The sequence below is a fragment of the Phyllobates terribilis genome, unplaced genomic scaffold, assembly GCF_046119375.1.
Source record: "Phyllobates terribilis strain yellow unplaced genomic scaffold, ASM4611937v1 Scaffold_2__4_contigs__length_985480577, whole genome shotgun sequence".
Classification (NCBI taxonomy): domain Eukaryota; kingdom Metazoa; phylum Chordata; class Amphibia; order Anura; family Dendrobatidae; genus Phyllobates; species Phyllobates terribilis.
This window is the reverse complement of record NW_027362762.1, coordinates 345,133,436-345,154,692: the sequence shown is the minus strand read 5'-3', so window position 1 is coordinate 345,154,692 and position 21,257 is coordinate 345,133,436. Positions and strand designations below refer to the sequence as shown.

At 39.9% G+C, this 21,257-nt stretch overlaps 1 protein-coding gene across 1 annotated transcript in view; it reads left to right on the top strand.

Moving 5' to 3' along the window:
• IFT57 (intraflagellar transport 57) overlaps positions 1-21,257 on the top strand; it is a 46,427-nt gene that overhangs the window by 10,384 nt on the left and 14,786 nt on the right. The window contains exons 9-10 of the mRNA XM_073664608.1: positions 894-1,025; positions 7,667-7,729. Coding sequence (XP_073520709.1) covers positions 894-1,025; positions 7,667-7,729 — 195 coding nt within the window. The remainder of the gene's footprint in view (positions 1-893; positions 1,026-7,666; positions 7,730-21,257) is intronic.

Here is a 21,257-nt window from a genome sequence, read left to right as displayed (position 1 = left end):
GTCTACCCCTGTCGTGCCCCATGCATATGCTCCCTCCCTGACAAGGGCAGTACCCAAGTGTAAAGCTAAATAGAACCCCAGAGAAAAATAACATATAATTCCCTCCCAACGAGTTTCTGCCCTAGTTATGAGTCGTCATCAGGGGAGTGTACATGTGGAGAACAAAACTAAAATAAGAGGGTACCATATTATATTAAGATGCCTGGATGGCAGAGGGCACATAGTAAATAGATTGAGCCTTTGAGGAGTCCTGTGGTGTGGGGTACCCCTCATATGGTGTGCAGAATGCTGCATCACCTGCCTGGATAATGGAGAGGAGCTGTTAATGAAGGACTCACTGGATTACAATGCACCAAATTCACTAAGAGGCTCGCACTAGTTAATTAGCTTGGTGCACTGTCTTTGTGGTGTGTGCCTTGCCAGAAATGTTTCTCCAGTCAGAGACTGAAGTAACATTTCTTGCGCAAAAACACTGCCATTTTCCTGAATTTAATGAGTGGGCCATTTTGGCAGAGCTGCTTCACAGTGAGATCAAAATGGCAAAAGTTTCAAATTTTTTATGCAAAAATTTTGAGATTTGTCAAAGCAATTTACACCACAAAAGAGACAAGATGGAGTACGCTGACAGAATGTTACAGATGTGACAATTATTTTCACATGTGTATATTAATCTCTCACAAGGCTTTGTGTTTTGTAATATTGAGTCTCAGGTTATAATAAAATGCGTGTATTTTCCTCCCCAAATTTACCACGGATTTGTACGTCACTCCTATAATACTTTTTGTCATATGGGAGTTGACTGTGTAAAATGTCAGGTTGATATTGTATCCCCTGCAGACTTTTCCACTGTAGTAAAACCCATTTACTGGTTCCTGCTTACATTGTATTTCCAGGGACATCTGGACAAGCTTCATAGTGAAGTAAGCAAGACTTTGGAGAAGGTGGGCAGTCGTGAGAAGTATATCAACAGCCAGCTAGACCCCTTGATCAAAGAATATCGAGCTGCACAAGCCCAACTGAGTGAGGTAATGTTAATAGTTTATTAAATTATGTATTAATTATTCAATGCCCAGACCTGCCTTTCACCAGTTTAAGCATGTTAAACTGGCCACATCATGGAATAGTGGGTGTAGAGCTGAATAAAATATCGTTTTCATTTTTTAATTTTTCCTGTCTGTTGCAGAGATATTAGCTTGTAAAGTTTAGGTTATAATTTGTAATAAGCTCAATGGAAACCAGTGTGGGAGGAAAGGCAGCACAGCAGAGCTTTGTCTCATTACAAACACATCTAGCAGCTCTTCCTCTCACAGTGCTGTCAGCTCTTCTGTACTGCCCCTTCAACCCCCACATTGACTGGCATGAGATGAAAGCTGAAAAATTGTTAGTAATCACACTCAGATCAGCAGTGAGATCAGTTAGGAAAGCATACTGTCAGTCATTACATGTTTCACACTGAGAAACCTATTCTCAACTATTGTGGAGATGTGTTCTTTTATCCCCAGTACGTTACTGCCTGCTTATGATTGGTCACCCACATACAGGTGAAGAAGTACACATCTCCACTGAAAAATCTCTGGTAACAACTAGTCGGGCTGATCATAAATTATAACCTAAACTTTACAAGCTAATTTCTTGGCAACTCAGAGAATAAATTAAAAAATGAAAAAATATATATATTTTACTCAGCTCTGTAGATACTGTCATCATGTGGGCAGTTAGGGAGACTTGCGAAAATATTCACCCCTTTGGCATTTTTGTGTTTTGCTACTTCACAACCTGGAATTTCACAGTTTTTTTTTAGGGTTTGCATCAGTTCGTGTAAAGAACATGCCTACAACTATGAATATTTGGTTTTCTTTTTATTGTGAAGCAAACAACAAATAGGAAAAAATAACTGAAAACTTCAGTGTGCATAACTATTCACCTCCCTAAAACCACTCGAGTGTTGCTTTAGGCCATTTGATGATAATGGATTTGATGATGCTCCCAGAGATTGGGATATTTTTTTATAACCCAACCCTGACTTGTACTTATCAACAACTTTGTCCCTGACTTATTTGGAGATCTCCTTGGTCTTCATAGTGTTTGGTTAGTGGTGCCTCTTGCTTAATGGTATTGCAGCCTCTGTGGCCTTTCAGAAAAGGTGTGTATATACTGACAGACCATGTGACACTTAGGGCTCTTTCACACGTCCGTATTTCTAGTACGTGTGGTGACAGTTTCCACACGTACTGGAGACACTGTCACACGCAGACCCATTCAAATGAATGGGTCTGTGCACATGTTAATGTGTTTCCATGGACCGTGTGTCCATTTGCTGCACACGGAAACAAGTCCATTTTTTTGCGGATGCATGGTCCGCAAAACGTCCCACACAGATGGCATCCGTCTGTCATCAGTGTTACACGTACCGGTGCCTGGGATTCAGCGCTACAGTTAGCCCTGTTCCCAAGTGCCGGGTGCTGAACACTGCCCTCATCATGGTTCCCTGCCGGCGCTGCGATTAGCACCCCCACCGAGGAGCCAGGGAGACTGAGCTGCTCCGGAGCTGTGCTCAGTGAGTGACAGGACACCGCTCCTGAGCTCAGCACAGCTCTGGGGCCCGCTCATTCTCCCCGGCGTCAGAGGATTACAGCTGGGGACACTTAGGTGAGTATAAGGATTTTATTATTTTATTCTTATTTTTATACAGGGACACAGGGAAAATTAAATTTATGCTTATATTTTTGTCACTTCACTTCACTAACTTAGACTATTTAGTGCTGATGCATCACCCACAAATCAGATTACAAAAATATTTAAACGCAGGTTGTAATGTAACAAAATAGGTAAAAACTCAACGAGGTGAATACTTTCACAATCCACTGTACATGTTCAAACTGCTAAAACATTCTGTTTGACAAGCCATATGTTTTTTGTTTATTTTTTTGTCTCCTCAAATTTCAACAGCCATAACTTTTTATTTTTTTTTATTTTTGCACTCTCATGACAGTTTAGGATTTTGCTTTATGAAGGAGTAAGTGTTTTTTAGGGCTGTTAGCCAAGGAAATGACCCGCTCTTGCTGTAGGAGCTAAAAGGAAAGAAAAGGGCAGTACAGAATCAATAAGCTCACCTGTATATAAATATAACAATTTTATTGAGACCATAATGGAGGCAGTGACTAAAAACAATTAAAACCAAAATACCCACAGCACTGAGATATACAATGTATCATGCTAATCGTAAAACACCCACAACACTAATAAAGTAAAGGGTCCACAAGTATGACCCTGTATCAGGCTGGGTGTATCCCAAAATGGAACCAGAAAACGAACACCCATAAACATATACCGTATTTTTCCGACTAAGACGCAACAGACCATAAGACGCACCCCAAATTTTGGGGTGGGAAAATAGAAAAAAACATTTTTTTATAAGATTGGGGTCCATCTTATAGTCTGAATAGGTCCGGTATCTTACCTGGGGGGGCAGTGGAGCGAGGGTCACAGGAGGCAGGGTCCCTCAGGAAGTCGGCTGCTGCAGCGGAAGAGGTCAGATGCTGTGGAGCCTGTGCCGGGCTGGGGCCTGTACCTGGCTGAGGCCCTTAGCCTGGCCGGTTCCTGTGCAGAGGCCTGTGGCTGGGGCTGGGGCTGAGGCCGGGGGCCTCTGGCTGGGTCCTCTGGCTGAGGCCGGGGTCTCGGGCTGGGTCCTCTGGCTGAGGTCGAGGCCTCGGACTGGGGCCTGTACCGGGCTGCAATCGATGCTGGGCTGTGAGTGGCGAATCAGTGCGGCCTGCGCAGGTTTCTGGTGTGCGCGGCAATCTTCCTAGAGTTGTGATCTACATGAAAATAGCCGCCGGAGCTACCAGTCCACGCATGTGCCTGCTCCGGCGGCCATTTTCCTGTAGATTACAGCTCTAGGAAGATGGCCCCGCATGCCAATCACAGCCCGACACCGGCCCCAGCCCCAGTACTGGCCAGGCACAGGTGCCGGCCCCAGCCGCTCACCTCTGCTGTCGCCGCCGCCGCTACCACCACCGCCGCGTTCCTGGAGGGCCCTGCGATCCCACTTTACCACCACTGCAGGTAACGTTCAGACCATAAGACCATTTTCCTCCCAAATATTGGGGGGAAAAAGTGCGTCTCATGGTCCGAAAAATACGGTATATATACGTGAAACAATTTACCGTATAATATAGGAAATATAACACGATAGACAAAAATATATAAAATAAATATAAGTAATGCTAATTAGTGGCTAACCAATACACCGTGATGATTTAAATGAAAAGTGTATATGTAATAACTATAGGTAGCTAACCAATACATATTTATATATTTTTGTCTATCGCGTTATATTTCCTATTTCCTATACTATTTCATTGCATGAAATAGTGTAGCATATACAGTATTGTTCAAAATAATAGCAGTCCAATATAACTAACTAGGTTAATCACTGTTTTTGGTATAAGTTATATTACCACGTCACACAATTTACCAGTTGGTGCAGAAGATTCTAAGAAAACCAACAGACTCAGCATTCATGATCTGCATGTTTTGGAGTCCGTGTATTTGAATAATTAATTGAAAGGGGGTGTACTCAAATAATAGCAGTGTGGAGTTCAATTAGTGAGGTCAATCATTCTGTGAAGAAACAGGTGTGAATCAGGTGGCCCTTATTTAAGGGTGAAGCCAGCACATGTCGTACATGCATTTCTCCGTGAAAGCCTGAGAAATATGGGTCATTCAAGACATTGTTCAGAAGAACAGCGTACTTTGATTAAATGGTTGATTGGAGAAGGTAAAACTTTTGCAGACAATGATTGGCTGTTCAGCTAAAATGATCTCCAATGCTTTAAAATGGAAAGCAAATCCAGAGAGACATGGAAGAAAACGGAAGACTACCATTCGAATGGATCGAAGAATAGCCAGAATGGCAAAGGCTCAGCCAATGATCAGCTCCAGGATGATCAAAGCAGGGCTGTGGAGTCGGAGTCTTGGAGTCGGAGTCGGTATAAAATGGACCGACTCAGCCTCCTAAAATATATAATAAATTGGGTACAGTAGTTCAATGCAGTTTGTGGGGAATATTTTTTCATAAGAATTTGGGAAAGTTATGAAATGTCCTATAAATGTCTGTCCTATTCCTGATCTAGGGGTCTAGACTTTTAGCTGAGATGAATCTGTGCTACAGTAAATTTATCACTTAAACATGAGCCGCGTATGAGGGAGTCGGAGTCGGTGTCCTGGAAATTGAGGAGTCGGAGTCAGAGGTTTGGCTTACCGACTCCACAGCCCTGGATCAAAGACAGTCTCAAGTTACCTGTGAGTACTGTGACAGTTAGAAAACGCCTGTGTGAACCTAATCTCTTAGCAAGAAGTCCCTGCAATGTCCAACTGTTAAAAAAAAAAAAAAAAAAAAAAAGATGTACTGAAGTGGATACAATTTGCCAAAGAACACATCAACTGGCCTAAAGCGAAATGGAGAAATATTTTGTGGTCTGATGAAAGTAAAATTGTTCTTTTTGGGTCCACGGGCTGCAGACAGTTCATCAAGCCACAGTACACTCTGAAGACCGTGAACCATGGTGGTGCAAGCATCATGATATGGGCATGTTTCTCTTACTATGGTGCCGGACCTATTTACCGCATACCATGGATCATGGACCAGTTTGCATATATTAAGATACTGGGAGGCCATGTTGTCTTATACTGAAGAGGATATGCCCTTGAAGTGGGTGTTTCAACAAGACAACGACCCTAAACACACAAGTAAACGAGCAAAAGCTTGGTTCCAGTCCAACAAAATTGAGGTTAAGAAGTGGCCAGCCCAATCCCCTGACCTTAATCCAATAGAACACTTGTGGAGTGACATCAAAAATGCTGTTTCTGATGCAAAGCCAACAAATGCCAAAACATCGTGGGATGTAGTCAAAGCATCCTGGTCTAGAATAACAGTTGACAGGGGCCAGAAGTTGGTTGACTCTATGCAACATAGATGTGAAGCGGTTCTAAAAAAACCTGTGGGTATACAACTAAATATTAGGTTAGTGATTCACAGGAATGCTAAATCCTAAAAAAAAATGCAGACACTGCTATTTTTTAGAACAGCCCAATGTTCATTTATTTTATTTACTGTAAAGTAGTTAAAATTATATACATTTATCTTTATGTTTTGAATTAAAAAAAAAAACAGTGTGCAATGTTCCCAATGCATGGAAATAAAAGCTAGTATAAAGGTTTTGTGCTTAGCTCGTGTTTTTGAACGCACTGCTATTATTTTGAACACTACTGTGGGAAATATAACGTGATAGACAAAAATATATAAATATGTATTGATTAGCTACCTAAAGGTATTACCTATATCTATACACTTTTCATTTAAAATAGCATGGTGCATTGGTTAGCCACTTAATTAGCATTACTTATATTTATTTTATATGTTTTTGTCTATCGTGTTATATTTCCTATACTGTATGCTAAATTGTTAGAAGCAGGCGTAGGCCATAAACTTACAATGGCATTAAACTCTATGACCAAGCGTCATAAATTTATGGTGCTCGGCCATCTTTAGGTTACAGGTATTTTGATAAAAAAAAAGTGTTGTTTTAGTAGAACTGGGAGGTATCAATAGATTTGATAAAAACACTATTGAGTAAGGTATGCACAACAATGTAGGATTTGTATTATAATGATCATCCACAATTTTTACATTTTTTTTTTGTTCCCTGGAATATTATGGGCAACAGTCTGTATACCTTGCACCAGTATAGTGTAGCACGTCGATTAATTTTAGCACTGAGTGTATTCTCTATGCAGACTGATGCCATGTTACCATGTGTTATTATCCTGGGTCTATCGTGTATGCAAACTTACAAGTAACGCAACCCACTCTGAACAGTTATGCCCATGTCTTGCCAATATTACATTGACCTGTATCAATAAAACAAACTGCGCTTCTTAGTGTGGTACGACCGAGACAGACGAAAGAAAAAAGGGTACAGTAAACTGTACTACATGTGGGCACAACACCAAATATCCACAATGGGGTCCTGCTGAGCTTCTGCTTTCTGCTGCCAATTCCCTAGATCCAGTCTCCTACTTGGGGGGGAATGTATTGTACAAGGCAGAAAGGACCAGTGCCGCCATGTGATGTGCAACTACTGCGGAGTTAGGTTTGGCACAAGTGCAGCACTTATTGGCGCCTCTTGATGGCTTCTCTGTGAGCCTCTACTATTCATCCTGGCGCTATTCCTTTTTGTCTTCACAATGTCTTACATGGCAGCAGCCTGGCGGAGTAAATAATCTCTAAATTACTTCTCTTCTTCCAATAAGTTATCCCACGTCCGGAGGGGGGCTGCACATCGCCTTGTTTATTCTTCCATCCTCATGGCCTGATATCATTCTGCCCCATGCCAAGCACAAAGTTCTGCTGAAGTCAGGGGCAGAGTTAAATATCACTACATGATCTCCTACTAGTGAGATACTTTTGAATAGATCTACTGGAAGTAGCGGTTCCCAGGAAAAGTGCCGCCAACGTATACAGCGGAGTTACAGTACGGCATCAAGATCTTCAAATCTTCCTCTACTTTGTATTTAGAAAAGGATTTTGTGCAAAATGGCCGTGGTCACTCCTTCATTACATGAAATGCTGAATTGCAGTTAATGTGTTCACTTCTTCTCATAGTTAAAAGAGCAACACCAGCAAGTAACTGAAAAGGTAACAGAGAAGACAAGAATCCTGTCTGAGGTAAGCACCACAAATTGGGGCAGAGAGATATGTGTGTGTCACAGATATATTGTAAATCTAACCCACCATCCTCATTATTGTCTACACCTTACGTGGCTTAAAAAGTGGTAGTTAGGTTTCCATGTATGGACATTGTGAGGAATGGTGATTTGGATCCTTACAAATCTGGAAATGTTGCCTGGAGAGACTGACTGTAGTGATGACAGATGTGGGGCGAGGAATTATAAGAACTCGCATTTATGCACAGAAGTAGAGGTGTACATGTGTCAGTTGCCCACCTACCTTAAAAGCTTAGGAGCCGACGTCTACTGTTAGACATTCAACTCTGTATTAGGATAGTTTCCAGAAAATGCCCTTATTAAGTACCGTGCCAGCTGCTGGTCGCCAATATATAAAGGTTTACATCTATTTCTATCAGAGGTTTTGCTCTGTGTATCAGAAAAACAGCTCCAACAACTATAAGGTATAATTGTTCTAGCACCGTCGCTCGGTGCCTAAGAAGAACGAGTTGACCGACAGCTAAACTCTTTCCTGTCGATGCATTGAGGTAGACGCAGGGGGTCCTTTAAAACTTTTATTGATAGGATCAGGGTAAAACGACTGTGCTATGTTAAGGGAAACAACAAGATGGGCTGAAAATCCAGAGAGAGATGATCAGCATGTCAGCATCCATGTGGTTATAATGGCTGGCAAGGCTAGTGCAGAGGCTGATTGGAAACTACGGAAGCCTTGATGAGCAAAGATTAGATGGCACAGTAACCAATGAAACGGGAAACAAACAGGCTGTAGTGAGAGACCATTGTCAACAGATGGCGCTGTTGGACAAGTTATCATTAGACAGTAGTTCAATGTTATTACAAAGGCATAGTAAAACTGGTTATATGCATTTCTATAAAGACATGACAATAATAACTATTGAGTTTTGTCCCATAAAGTAGATGTTGATAAATGTGGAGATTCGCTTTAAGCTATTCCCCTTTCCAGTACACTAAGGAGATGAGTATTACTAGTTCTACTACCAAGTTTCTTTTCAATGTTCTTTGTAACAAATTTCAAGCACATCACATTGAGAGACAGCAAAGAAAGAAGGTGACTGTTATGTTCTAAAATACATATCTTTAGCTGAACACCTCACCTCTCTAATATAACTGTTCCACCTTCCTAAACCTTCTTCAGATTCTGGTCCCTTGTATCACCTGTTTCCACACCCTCCATGCACTCAATAGCACTTTGTCTCTGTACTTTTGCAGATACTGGCCTGTGACCAGTGGTGCATACTAAAACCCTATGTGCCACATTTATCTATACCTATGCCTATGGTAGTTTTTTTTTACAGTTTCATTTTCTTAATTTAGTTTTCCTTTCCATTTCACTCTATTTGAAGCAGAATAACCAATTTATTTACTTATGTATTTATTTGACATAAAGTTGCTATACATGAATGTAGGGGTTAACTTTTTTGGAAACTGAATAACAGTTTTAAGCTCCTTTTTTTTTAATTGGAATTAGTTCATATTAGTACAACAAGGTTATCTTCCAAGTTTCATTAAGATCTTTTTAGGGATTCAGTCTTTATGCGCCGCCATATTCTTCCATACCTATGCCTAGTGTGTTATCATGGTTGGAAACTGAATAACGGTTTTAAGCTCCGTTTTTTTTATTGGAATAAGTTCATATTAGTACAACAAGGTTATCTTCCAAGTTTCATTAAGATCTTTTTAGGGATTCAGTCTTTATGCGCCGCCATATTCTTCCATACCTATGCCTAGTGTGTTATCATGGTTGGAAACTGAATAACGGTTTTAAGCTCCGTTTTTTTTATTGGAATAAGTTCATATTAGTACAACAAGGTTATCTTCCAAGTTTCATTAAGATCTTTTTAGGGACTCAGTCTTTATGCGCCGCCACATTCTGCCATACCTAGGCCTATGATATTTTTTTTTTACAGTTGAATTTTTTTAATGTATTTTTCATTTCCACTTCACTCTATTTAAAAATAAAGTAGCAGAGGTTAAAACTATAATTGTGTTTTCAACAAGGCAAACCCATACATTTCTATTTAGTAACTTTAAATTTCAAATACACACTGAATCCCTGAGAAGATCTTGATGCAACTCTGAAAATAAGTTTGTCATTAATATGAACTTATTCCAACAAGAAAAACAGAGCTTAAAAATCTAATTCTGTTTTCAACCATGTTAATTCATGCATTCTTATATAATAACTTTACATTTCAAATAAACAGTGAATCCCTAAGTAGATCTTTATCGAAAAATTTTGCCTTAAAGCCCTTGTTTTTGTTTGTTTGATTTTCACACAAGACTATGGCAGTGGCACAGTTTTTTTTAAATGGTTTTCTTAATTTATATAATCTCTCTGATCTCAGTTTACTGATAAAATAAAATATACAGTTTACTTTATTTTAAAAAAAATTAAGGGCTCACTCACACTGGCCGTTTCGGCTCCGTTATGTGCATGCGCTTTTTATGCGCACGCGTATAAGAAAAGCATGCTGAATTACTGTGTCGCTGGTTTTTAGCTCACACAGTCATTCAAATAGGCGGCGGCAGTCCGTTCTGCGCGGCAAAAACGGACAAGCTGTCGCTTTTTTCTGCGCATCCGTTTGATGCGCAGAAAAAGCGTAGTGTCTGCACTAGCCCATTGACAACAATAGGCTCACTTTTTCAGTGCAGGACGGATGCGCTGAAAAAACGCGCAAACGCTGTCTGTGTGAACGAGCCCTTATGAGGCGAAATTAAGCTGTCTGTTGTAAACACAAGTCTCATATATGTTACTGTAGATTTGAAATGAATGCTGAATCCTAGATCAGATGATGAAGTATAAATTACATAAAAGTATTTTCATTACAGAAAAAAAATTAAGTGAACACTTACATGACTGAACGGATTGCGAATATTGACATAACCTTATTTAAAACAAATCAAAACATAGCATCAAGTCTAAGTTACATAAAACTTTTATTTTGGAGAAATATTTAAATTAACATTTACACAACTGAATGGATTACGAATACTTGACAAAACCATATTAAAGAGTAACTAACATGTTTGAAGGGTTGTTTTCTAGAATCCCCTTACCCCCTTTACCCATTAGAACCTGTTTAAAATAAGAAAACTTCTTATTTACCCTCCTGTCGGCCCACGAAGCTGCTCTTCTGGGCCAAAGTGCAATTGAACAGTTGCCGGAATGCGCGTGCACGCGCATCCTCGGGCATTCATTCTCCTAAAACGTCTTCAATCTGAATACGCTTTAGGAGAATAGTTTAGCGAGGGACAGTTAGTTGCATGTTTTCAAACTAGTGATTTAGGGACAGATTATTGTAGGATGTGTGAAAAATGTAAGAATAAAAAAAAAGACCTATTCAAAAAAATTTTTTTCATATATATAATAAATGTTAATAACAAAAAATTGATAGTTACTCTTTAAAAAGAAATCAAACATATTCTGTTTACACTTAAAACATAAGTTGCTTAATAATGTTACATACTAACAAGGAAAAGGTACTTTACACCTCAAATTCAGCATTTTGACATTTTCTGCATTTGTACATAGATGGTAATTGTTTATCAGATAGTCCTTCACATGCTTTGTGGTACCATTCTTGGCATGCAAATTCACAGAAAACCATTTTCATATCTTCCTCTGTTGCACACACATTTCTATTAGGCTGGCAACAATTCACTCCTGCATAACAGATGCTTGAATTGGCTTCCCAAATTGTATTACATAAATTAGTCATCCAATTAAGAGTACAAAAGTTTTGAGGTCCTGGTTGCACAGTTGGTGTAAAATCTGCATCTGACCACCACTGACTACTTACTTCTGGGAGTGTCACAGTTGTATCACCAGTAAGTGTGGTAACTTTTACTGTGCCTGGAACCACTGCTTGTAATTCAGTAGAAATAAAATCACGAAAGTTGTGTACTTCATCATGGTTTAGTCTAATGGTGGTCCCATTTGCTAAAACATGTGCCCAGATACAAACATAAACTCCACAACTGGAGCCATCCTTCTGTATCAGGACATCAACTGGCTTCACCCATTTCCATGTTTTGTTATATGGCTCTCCTTCACACAAATGGGATAACACCTTCAGAAGAACGTGGACTGCCTGTACAACTTTCTTATCCTCTGCACTGTACTTGCTGTCTATATAATAGACACTTCTATATTTTGGCACTACTATTGTTAGCACCCAATTGTTGCCAAATATATAGCAAGGTATTAATATGATATCCTTGTGCCATATGTTGTTTCTCTTCCCATGTATCATTGTAGTGTGATAGGGTGTTTTGCTTTTAGTCCACTTCTTGCAAAATGCTTCAACGAAGTTACATGGAATGTAGGCAAATTTCAGGTGAGGGTTTTTCCCCATGGCTACACTACATTGTAGTGCCAAGTATGCATCAATAATTGTGTCATCCAGCCACTGCTGTCCACTTAAAGTATCCATGTTGATCTTCTTGATCATTATACGGTCCACTTCAGCGATAACATCATTTGGTAGTTTATGTGCATGTGTCTCAGCAATTGCACTGATTGACTTCATTCTACTGGTTTTGTAGTATTTCAGTGATTCTGCCTCTGATCTTATACTTTGTTTTGGGGTTGATGTTTTCAGAGGCTTTTGCAAATTTAGTTTCTTTTTCACAATGACCGCTTTTGACTTACTTGCTGGAACAAGCTTTTTTGTGGTTAAGACATGAAGTTTAGACATACCTACGGATGGTTCAGGTGGTGATATTTTAACAATTTTTGCAGTTCGTGCACTGTATCCTGGCATAACTTGTGTTGTAAGTATTGCCTCCTCGTCTCCATTATTTAGATTCATGCTTTGGATTGAGTCATCAGCTGGAGATGTCAATAATGGTTTAGAAGTGAACTTCTGTCCACTTTTTCCTTTTCCCCTTTGTTTTTTGTACAACCTGCTTAGATTTCCTTCATCTGTCTCTTCCCTTGGATCCAATCCCACTGATAGCTGAACTGCCATAATGTGGTGACACTGTCTGGATGATGGACATGAACAAGAAGTCTTTGGGAAAAGTTGCACAATGTAAGATTCATTTTTAAAACCTTTAACAAGGAATACTTTCTGCTGTGGCACCAACACAATACCACCTGGTGTATTGAGAATTCCTTCTGCCATTGTTCTTCTTGGCAGATGGCTTCCTGTTTTACATGCATTTTCTTTTGTGATCACAAGTTTTTGTTCCTTTACAAATTCCACCAAGCTTTCGGGTGTTACCAGTACTTCAGGAAATGATACATCAGCTGGGTTAAGAGCCCGGAACTCTCCTTTCAGGTTGAAGTTACCCAGTCCACATCTCCCTCTCAGAACTTCCTTCGTGTAGTAAGAAGTTAAGTAAAACATAGACAGAACAAAACCTTCCATGTTTATTTCTTTCCCATCATGAAGTCTTCTTAGCACAGAATTAAAACTCTCACTTTGATTTGTTGTTATTCCTGAAGGTTCTATGAACATGTTGTGTTCTTCTAAAAGCCACCGTGCACAGTAATTGAGGATATCTGATTCCAGGTGCTTCTTATAGTAAGTGAGGAATTCTTCTGTCCAATGTTGGCTAAGTTCTTCTAACTTACTTACATATTCGTTTGGTGTCTTGCTGTTCATTAAACTGTAAATACAGCTTTCATATGTTAATTTGTCCATTTGTTGTCCACCATGCCTTTGCGTCCAGTATTGCACATCTTTCCTCATGTGGTTCCAACACAGGAATCGTTTAACCTGGGGAAGCTGTGCATCTATACTGTTTGTAATTTCCTTTTCACGGTCAGTAATGATTTTCACCATGTTGCTGTTAAATGCTGGACACTTTTCAGAAATAAAATTGAAGAACTTTCTGTGTGTACCTTCATCTTTCTTTTGGTGCATCAATATGAAAATTGGAATTACACATGCATTTTGAAAAGCAGGGTGGTTAAATGTGACAGTAGTCACATAAAAATCACCAAACTCGAAAGTTGTGTCACAACTAAAGTTGCTGTCCTTGTGTTTTGCAAATGTATTCGCTTCTTCTATTAGTTCTTCTTTTGCAAGGATACAATAGAAATCATGTAGGACATCTAGCTGCATTACAAAACCACCAAACAAGCGCTCCAATTCAACTATGGAATAAACATCATCTTGGCACAAACGACGCTTTACACACTCTCTCATAGCACTGTTTTGTGCCTGCTTTACATCACGCGGTCCTAAAGCAGCTTCATATTGTGGAGGTATGAAACGTGTACACTGTGCTTTATAAACTTTCATGGGTGGCTGTGATAAGTTTTCCCTCTGCTCTTTAATGATTGATGGTGCAGTAGTAAAAAATATCTTGTTCTTGTAGTGTTTGCGATTACCATGGGCTTTAAGCTGCATTGTATTTGGATTTCCAAAGTACTGAATTAGCCTGCAACTGTTATCAGTTTGACCGAGGCTAAAAATGTACTTTTCAAAAAGTTCACATGCCTCTTCTGGTGGGTGTCTTGGCTTGTATATAACCTTGAAGCATGTTTCCCCTTTAAAGGTATACTTATTCCTGGAGATGTAATCAAACTGCAATTGATCTGCTATGCAATCCCTTGCTTTTCCTTCTTTGTAAAAGTAAAACACATCACCATGCTGTGGATTAAGTGGTGGCAAATTGGTCACCCTACACTTATCACCTTTCTTCAGAATCTCAAATGCTTCAGTTGGTGTTAATTTTGTCAGTATTTTTGTGTAAACATTGTTATTGGTAATATTTTTGGGCTCATAAATCACAAATTCATCCTTACCAGTTGAATTACTTTCATGTAGCCCTTTCTCTGAACAGTAACTGTTGTCTCCAGTGAATGATTCCATGTCATCAGACACTACTTCACTCTTGTTGTATTTACCAAGAGCGCTGTCATCACAACCCTTCTTCATTTCATTCTCCAGTTCTGGTTTTTGTTCATTTAATGTAGGCAGACTTTGTTCACCAATAGTTTGAGAAAGAGGTTGCCGTGGGATTCCTTGTTTTTCACATTTTTCTTTGTTGGTGACTTTCATAATACATTCTCTAAAGTTGAAATCTGTGTCCCAGAGGTTTCTACATGCTAAGCTATAATTTCGGATAAGTTTTTTTCTGTGCGTTTTGGTTTTTGGCGCTACTTCTTCTGCAAGCTTGCACCAGAAGCTCCCACTACTAACGCTTGAATTCACTTCAGTGTTTGGACTTCTTTCAAACACTCTAGTAGCAGCTTTCAATAAGTCTTCAGTGCATATACATTTCTTTAAATTTCCACCACTTTTTGGTTTCTTCTTATTGTGAAATGGAAGAGACAATGCTAAAAATCTTGATGTTGAATGTGAATTAGTTGTCTCTGAAACTGTTTGTTCGGAACTTAATTTTGTCACGTCCTTATTTTTGCCTTAGTTTTTTTGTATTTCTTCATTCTCTGGTACTGTAGATTCTCTTTTATTTTTCTTTACCAAAGATTTGATGCCCATTGTTCAAAATTCCTGTAAAGAACTTTTTTTTTAATTATGAAAAAAAGATACAGAAATTCAAACAATATAAAAACCAAAACAAGAAGTCATTTAAAGATCAACTATCATTTACCTTTTTTTTTTTTTTTTGGGCCCCCCCCTCCCCCCTGAACCCATTTGGACCAGTTTAAAAATAAAAAACTTCTTAATTACACTCCTGTCGATCCACGAAGCTCCTCTTCTGGGCCATCCCGCAACTGAACAAATGCCAGGTTGCACGTGCACGCCGGCTGATGACGTGTGGGCGTCCTCGCCGGAGTGCCCGCACATCGCGGTATACAGAGCCATGCTGCGCAGGCAGCATTGGTCTATATACAGAACGTATATACGCTGAAGCCTCAGGAGATGTCTCCCGGGGTTGCAGTGCAGTAGATTACATGGCGCCTGGGATGGCACGGCTGCCATTCATTCAGTACAGCGGTGCGCTGGCTCTCTTCCCATGAGAAGCGAGCTAAGCACTCATGTGATGCCCGGGGACGCGCATTCTTTGTACTAAAGCGTCTTCAATGTGAAAACGGTTTAGGAGGATAGCTTGGCAAGGGACAGTCGGTTGCGTTTTTGCAACTGAGTGATTTAGGCTAAGTTCACACGGTGCGTTTTTTGCTGCGTTTTTTATGCTAATTAGGTAGCAGCAAAAATCTTTGGAAAAACCATGAACTTTTGACCTGCTTGCAAAATGTTGGTTTGCTGCGTTTTTGCTCTGTTTTTGGCTGCGTTTTTGCCTTATCATTGCTTCCTATGGAGCAAAGCAGCAAAAAACGCAGCAAAGATTTGACATGTTCATTCTTTGAAAAAAGCAGTTAATAAACAAGAAATGCAGGTAAAAAAGAACAAGCGTGTGAACAGCAATTCTGCAAATCTCATAGACTTTGCTGGTACTGTACTTTGCTGCTTTAAATTAGCATAATTAGCATAAAAAAAACGTAGCAAAAAACGCAGCGTTAGGGACAGTTTAGTGTAGGAATAGTTACAAAAACTAAAAAAAATAATAATGAAGACCTATTCAATTTTTTTAACATAATAAAAATATTAATTTAAAACAATTGATAGTTACTCTTTAAATAAAAAAAAAATATATATATATATATTAATTTAATTATTTAATGCAAAATTAGAAATCTTAAATTATTCAAAACTACTTGAAGCCAAAGCTGATTCAATAAAATAAAATTCAGTCTGAAATGAAAAGCAATTTTAAAATTTAAGTAAATGTGGTACCAAGTGCACAGGGAGAGGAGCAAGTGTGCAGAGCAGTTCCAGGTTGCCGTGTGAGGTAAACTGTGCCTCCAGCAATCCTGAGGCCCAGTCCAGACTCCGGAGCTCAAGTAAGTGAGCCCAAGGCGTGACGACGCCGTTTAGAGCGGTGAAGCGTGGCAAGCTGCCGTTAGTGTGAGTAGCCTAGTGAAGGCCCGAGCGTGGCCGAAGGCGAGTCGAGAGTTAGTAGCATTGGGGGCAGAGGAGCTTAACCAGCTCACCCCGAAACTTATACCGGACACCGGGTCCGAAGTTACCGGGATCTCTATGACCCAGTAAAGTACAACTGGAAACCCTGGAGAACTACAGGTCTCAGAATCACTAAAGCGCTGATACGTAACAGAGCCAGGAGACACATAGGCCCCGCAAGCTGGGAGCGTGCACTCTAAGAGAAGGCCCTACCACAACTTCAGCCAGTGCAGGACAGAGACAAAGTTAGGCTTAGCTACAGGCAGGTCAGAAACTTACCACACAAAGGCAGGAAACGGGAGGCCCTATCCCCGCTCCCTGGGGGAGAATCCGGCAATGCACCCTTCACCCTACAGCGCTCCGGGATGTGCCTGAATTCCATCAGTAAAAGGTACTGAAGAGAACTGTGTGTGTTTGCCTGTCTTTCCGTAGGCCCGACTGGGCTTCCCCGTCCTGCATTCCCCTCTTCATACACTGCCCTGGGGCCTAGCTCCACCTGTGGGGAGCTATACCACCGAGCTGCCTTATCATCGGCCTCAGCGGACTGCCGCAGCACTGGTGAACCTCACCAGACACCACAGGTGGTGTCACGAACTTCCATATAATAATCATCCACCCTTTTTAAAGAGAGGCCCAGAGTACGGGCCCAGGAGCCGACTACCGCGACATCCCCAGTAACTAGGCCCGGGTTCCGAGTAGTCCCCATCCCCTGGGCGACACATATACTTAAGATTAGTATCAAAAGAAGCTAAGCCATAAATCACACAAAACTTCATACTACCTTTTTGTTAGTTCTTGAATGTAAGCATACTGAAGAGAAATATCCTATGTAGCAGGGTTGTCCAGTGGACCTTTTCTCCAAATTAGTGAAATTGTATCCTCTGAAATGTCAGAAAAGTTGGTAACTTTTACACCATATCCACAAATACTTTGTATGAGACACTAACAAGATATATCCTTTAAAATAGAAGCACTTTAGATAACCGTTATGATACTGTATATTCCTACATTTTAACTGTAAATAGTAATAGACAACGTATAAGACAGTAGGGTGAGTATGGTAAGGTCAACAACCATGCCGGCTTAAAGCACTTTCCTACCGGTGGCATGAAGAAAATTTGACAGACCGTGCAGAGGTCCAACGTTTGCAGCTACCAGTACAGTACTCCAAGTTTTATCCCCAACAAACCCAAACCGAAGAATTATCATCCATCCTGGAAGTGAAAACTTGACTTCAGCAGAGGCAGCTACATTGTATGGAGCCATTTATTATATGGCATGCAGGGGCGTACATAGGAATCATGGGGCCCCATAGCAGAAGTTCTAATTGCCCCCCCCCGCCCCCCAAAAAAATGTAAATAATTGTCGGGATCACAGAAGAGCAGATCTCACAACTTTCCAGCCTTTACATAGTAATTTTCCTCCTGCTGAAGTCCTAGGTTCCTCTTTCATTGCCCCCATAAGGTATGATGCCAACAAAAGTGCCCCCCCCCCAAACACAGTGATACGCCCAAGGTGAATTCCTCCACATGCGCAGTATAATGACCCTACTGTACCCCATCTCAACTTCCAGGGCAAAGTATGCTGAACCCAACACAGTATGATCCCCTAACTGTGACCCACTAGAGCTAGAGGGGATGGTAGGTAATAAGGGAGGGTGTTATACATAATAAAAGATGAAACTAAATAATTAAGGACAACGCTATACATAATAAGTGAGTACACTATATACTAAGGGACTGTGCTATGCATAATAAGTGAGTACATTATATACTAAGGGACTGTGCTATACATAATAAGTGAATACACTATATTCTAAGGGACTGTGCTATACATAATAAGGCTACATTCTTGTATCTGTGTGCAGTGTTGGTGTACTGCCCTATTTTACAGACATATTGAGCATGTCCTATTCTAATCCTCAAAATCGGATCAGAACAGGACATTCTCTGACCCTCACAGATCTCATTCTCAGATCCATGATTTTCATGGATGTGTGAATGGATGTATAGAACTCTACGAGTCCATGGACCATTCGATAAAAAAATCTGGACATTTCTCACACAAATGTGAGAATGCAGCCTAAGGGATTTTACAGATAACATTATCACTCCAAGTCACACAGTGCAGATACAGAATAATATTTACATCCAGGCACTTACCACTGATGTCTCATCTGATCAGATTTTCATGGCAGCGGAGCTGCAGGGATCGATCCCTGCCCGCCGCTCAACATTAGCCACCCGGCAAGTGCCCCCATGACCCTCCAGGCCCCGGTGCAGCTGCACCGGCGGTATGTCCACCCCTTGACTGCTATGGGGCCCCCCCGGCTCACGGGCCCCATAGCAGTCGCGTGGTCTGCCGCCATTGGCGGTACGCCACTGATGGCAAGCTAGATTGAGGACAGATAACATTTACTGTGCTATATTTAGATGGAAGATCTAGTTACCATTAGCAGAGATTATTTTGGGAAGAAAGTTGAACACCCATACATTCCTATATAGCAACTTTATAATTCAAATAAAGACTGAATCCCTAAAAAGATCTTGATGAAACTGGAAAAATAACCTTGTTGTACTAATATGAACTTATTCAAATAAAAAAAAAAACGGAGCTTAAAACTGTTATTCAGTTTCCAACCATGATAACCACTCTAGGCATAGGTATGGAAGAATATGGCGGCACATAAAGACTGAATCCCTAAAAAAATCTTAATGAAACTGGGAAAGTAACTTTCTGTCACTAATATGAACTTATTCCAATAAAAAAAACAGAGCTTAAAACTGTTATTCGTAATACTTACCAAAGTGATGATGGGAGAGCCTGGTGTTGCAGCTTGACTTCTGTAAGATATGCCCCAGCTAGCATGTCCACTTACTCTGCATTCTGTGGTTGCTGGGGTCCTGGATGTGTGAGAGGAGGGTTTATAAACTATCTCAAGGTAGACAATATTAACATTAGCTTCCAGCCTTATCTCACTCTCAAAACATCCCCCTGCCTCTCTCAGCTCAGGAACACAGAGAAGCGAGTTGTAACTGTAAAAAATCTACCATAGGCATAGGTACAGACAAATATGACTAAAAATCTACCATAGGCATAGGTACAGACAAATATGACTAAACAATCTACCATAGGCATAGGTACAGACAAATATGACTAAAAAATCTACCATAGGCATAGGCACAGACAAATATGACTAAACAATCTACCATAGGCATAGGTACAGACAAATATGACTAAAAAATCTACCATAGGCATAGGTACAGACAAATATGACTAAAAATCTACCATAGGCATAGGTACAGACAAATATGACTAAAAATCTACCATAGGCATAGGTACAGACAAATATGACTAAAAATCTACCATAGGCATAGGTACAGACAAATATGACTAAAAATCTACCATAGGCATAGGTACAGACAAATATGACTAAAAAATCTACCATAGGCATAGGTACAGACAAATATGACTAAACAATCTACCATAGGCATAGGTACAGACAAATATGACTAAACAATCTACCATAGGCATAGGTACAGACAAATATGACTAAAAATCTACCATAGGCATAGGTACAGACAAATATGACTAAAAAATCTACCATAGGCATAGGCACAGACAAATATGACTAAAAATCTACCATAGGCATAGGTACAGACAAATATGACTAAAAATCTACCATAGGCATAGGTACAGACAAATATGACTAAAAAATCTACCATAGGCATAGGTACAGACAAATATGACTAAAAATCTACCATAGGCATAGGTACAGACAAATATGACTAAAAATCTACCATAGGCATAGGTACAGACAAATATGACTAAAAAATCTACCATAGGCATAGGTACAGACAAATATGACTAAAAAATCTACCATAGGCATAGGTATAGACAAATATGACTAAAAAATCTACCATAGGCATAGGTACAGACAAATATGACTAAACAATCTACCATAGGCATAGGTACAGACAAATATGACTAAAAAATCTACCATAGGCATAGGTACAGACAAATATGACTAAACAATCTACCATAGGCATAGGTACAGACAAATATGACTAAAAAATCTACCATAGGCATAGGTACAGACAAATATGACTAAACAATCTACCATAGGCATAGGTACAGACAAATATGACTAAACAATCTACCATAGGCATAGGTACAGACAAATATGACTAAAAAATCTACCATAGGCATAGGTACATTCAAATATGACTAAACAATCTACCATAGGCATAGGTACAGACAAATATGACTAAAAAATCTACCATAGGCATAGGTACAGACAAATATGACTAAACAATCTACCATAGGCATAGGTACAGACAAATATGACTAAAAAATCTACCATAGGCATAGGCACAGACAAATATGACTAAACAATCTACCATAGGCATAGGTACAGACAAATATGACTAAAAAATCTACCATAGGCATAGGTACAGACAAATATGACTAAAAATCTACCATAGGCATAGGTACAGACAAATATGACTAAAAATCTACCATAGGCATAGGTACAGACAAATATGACTAAAA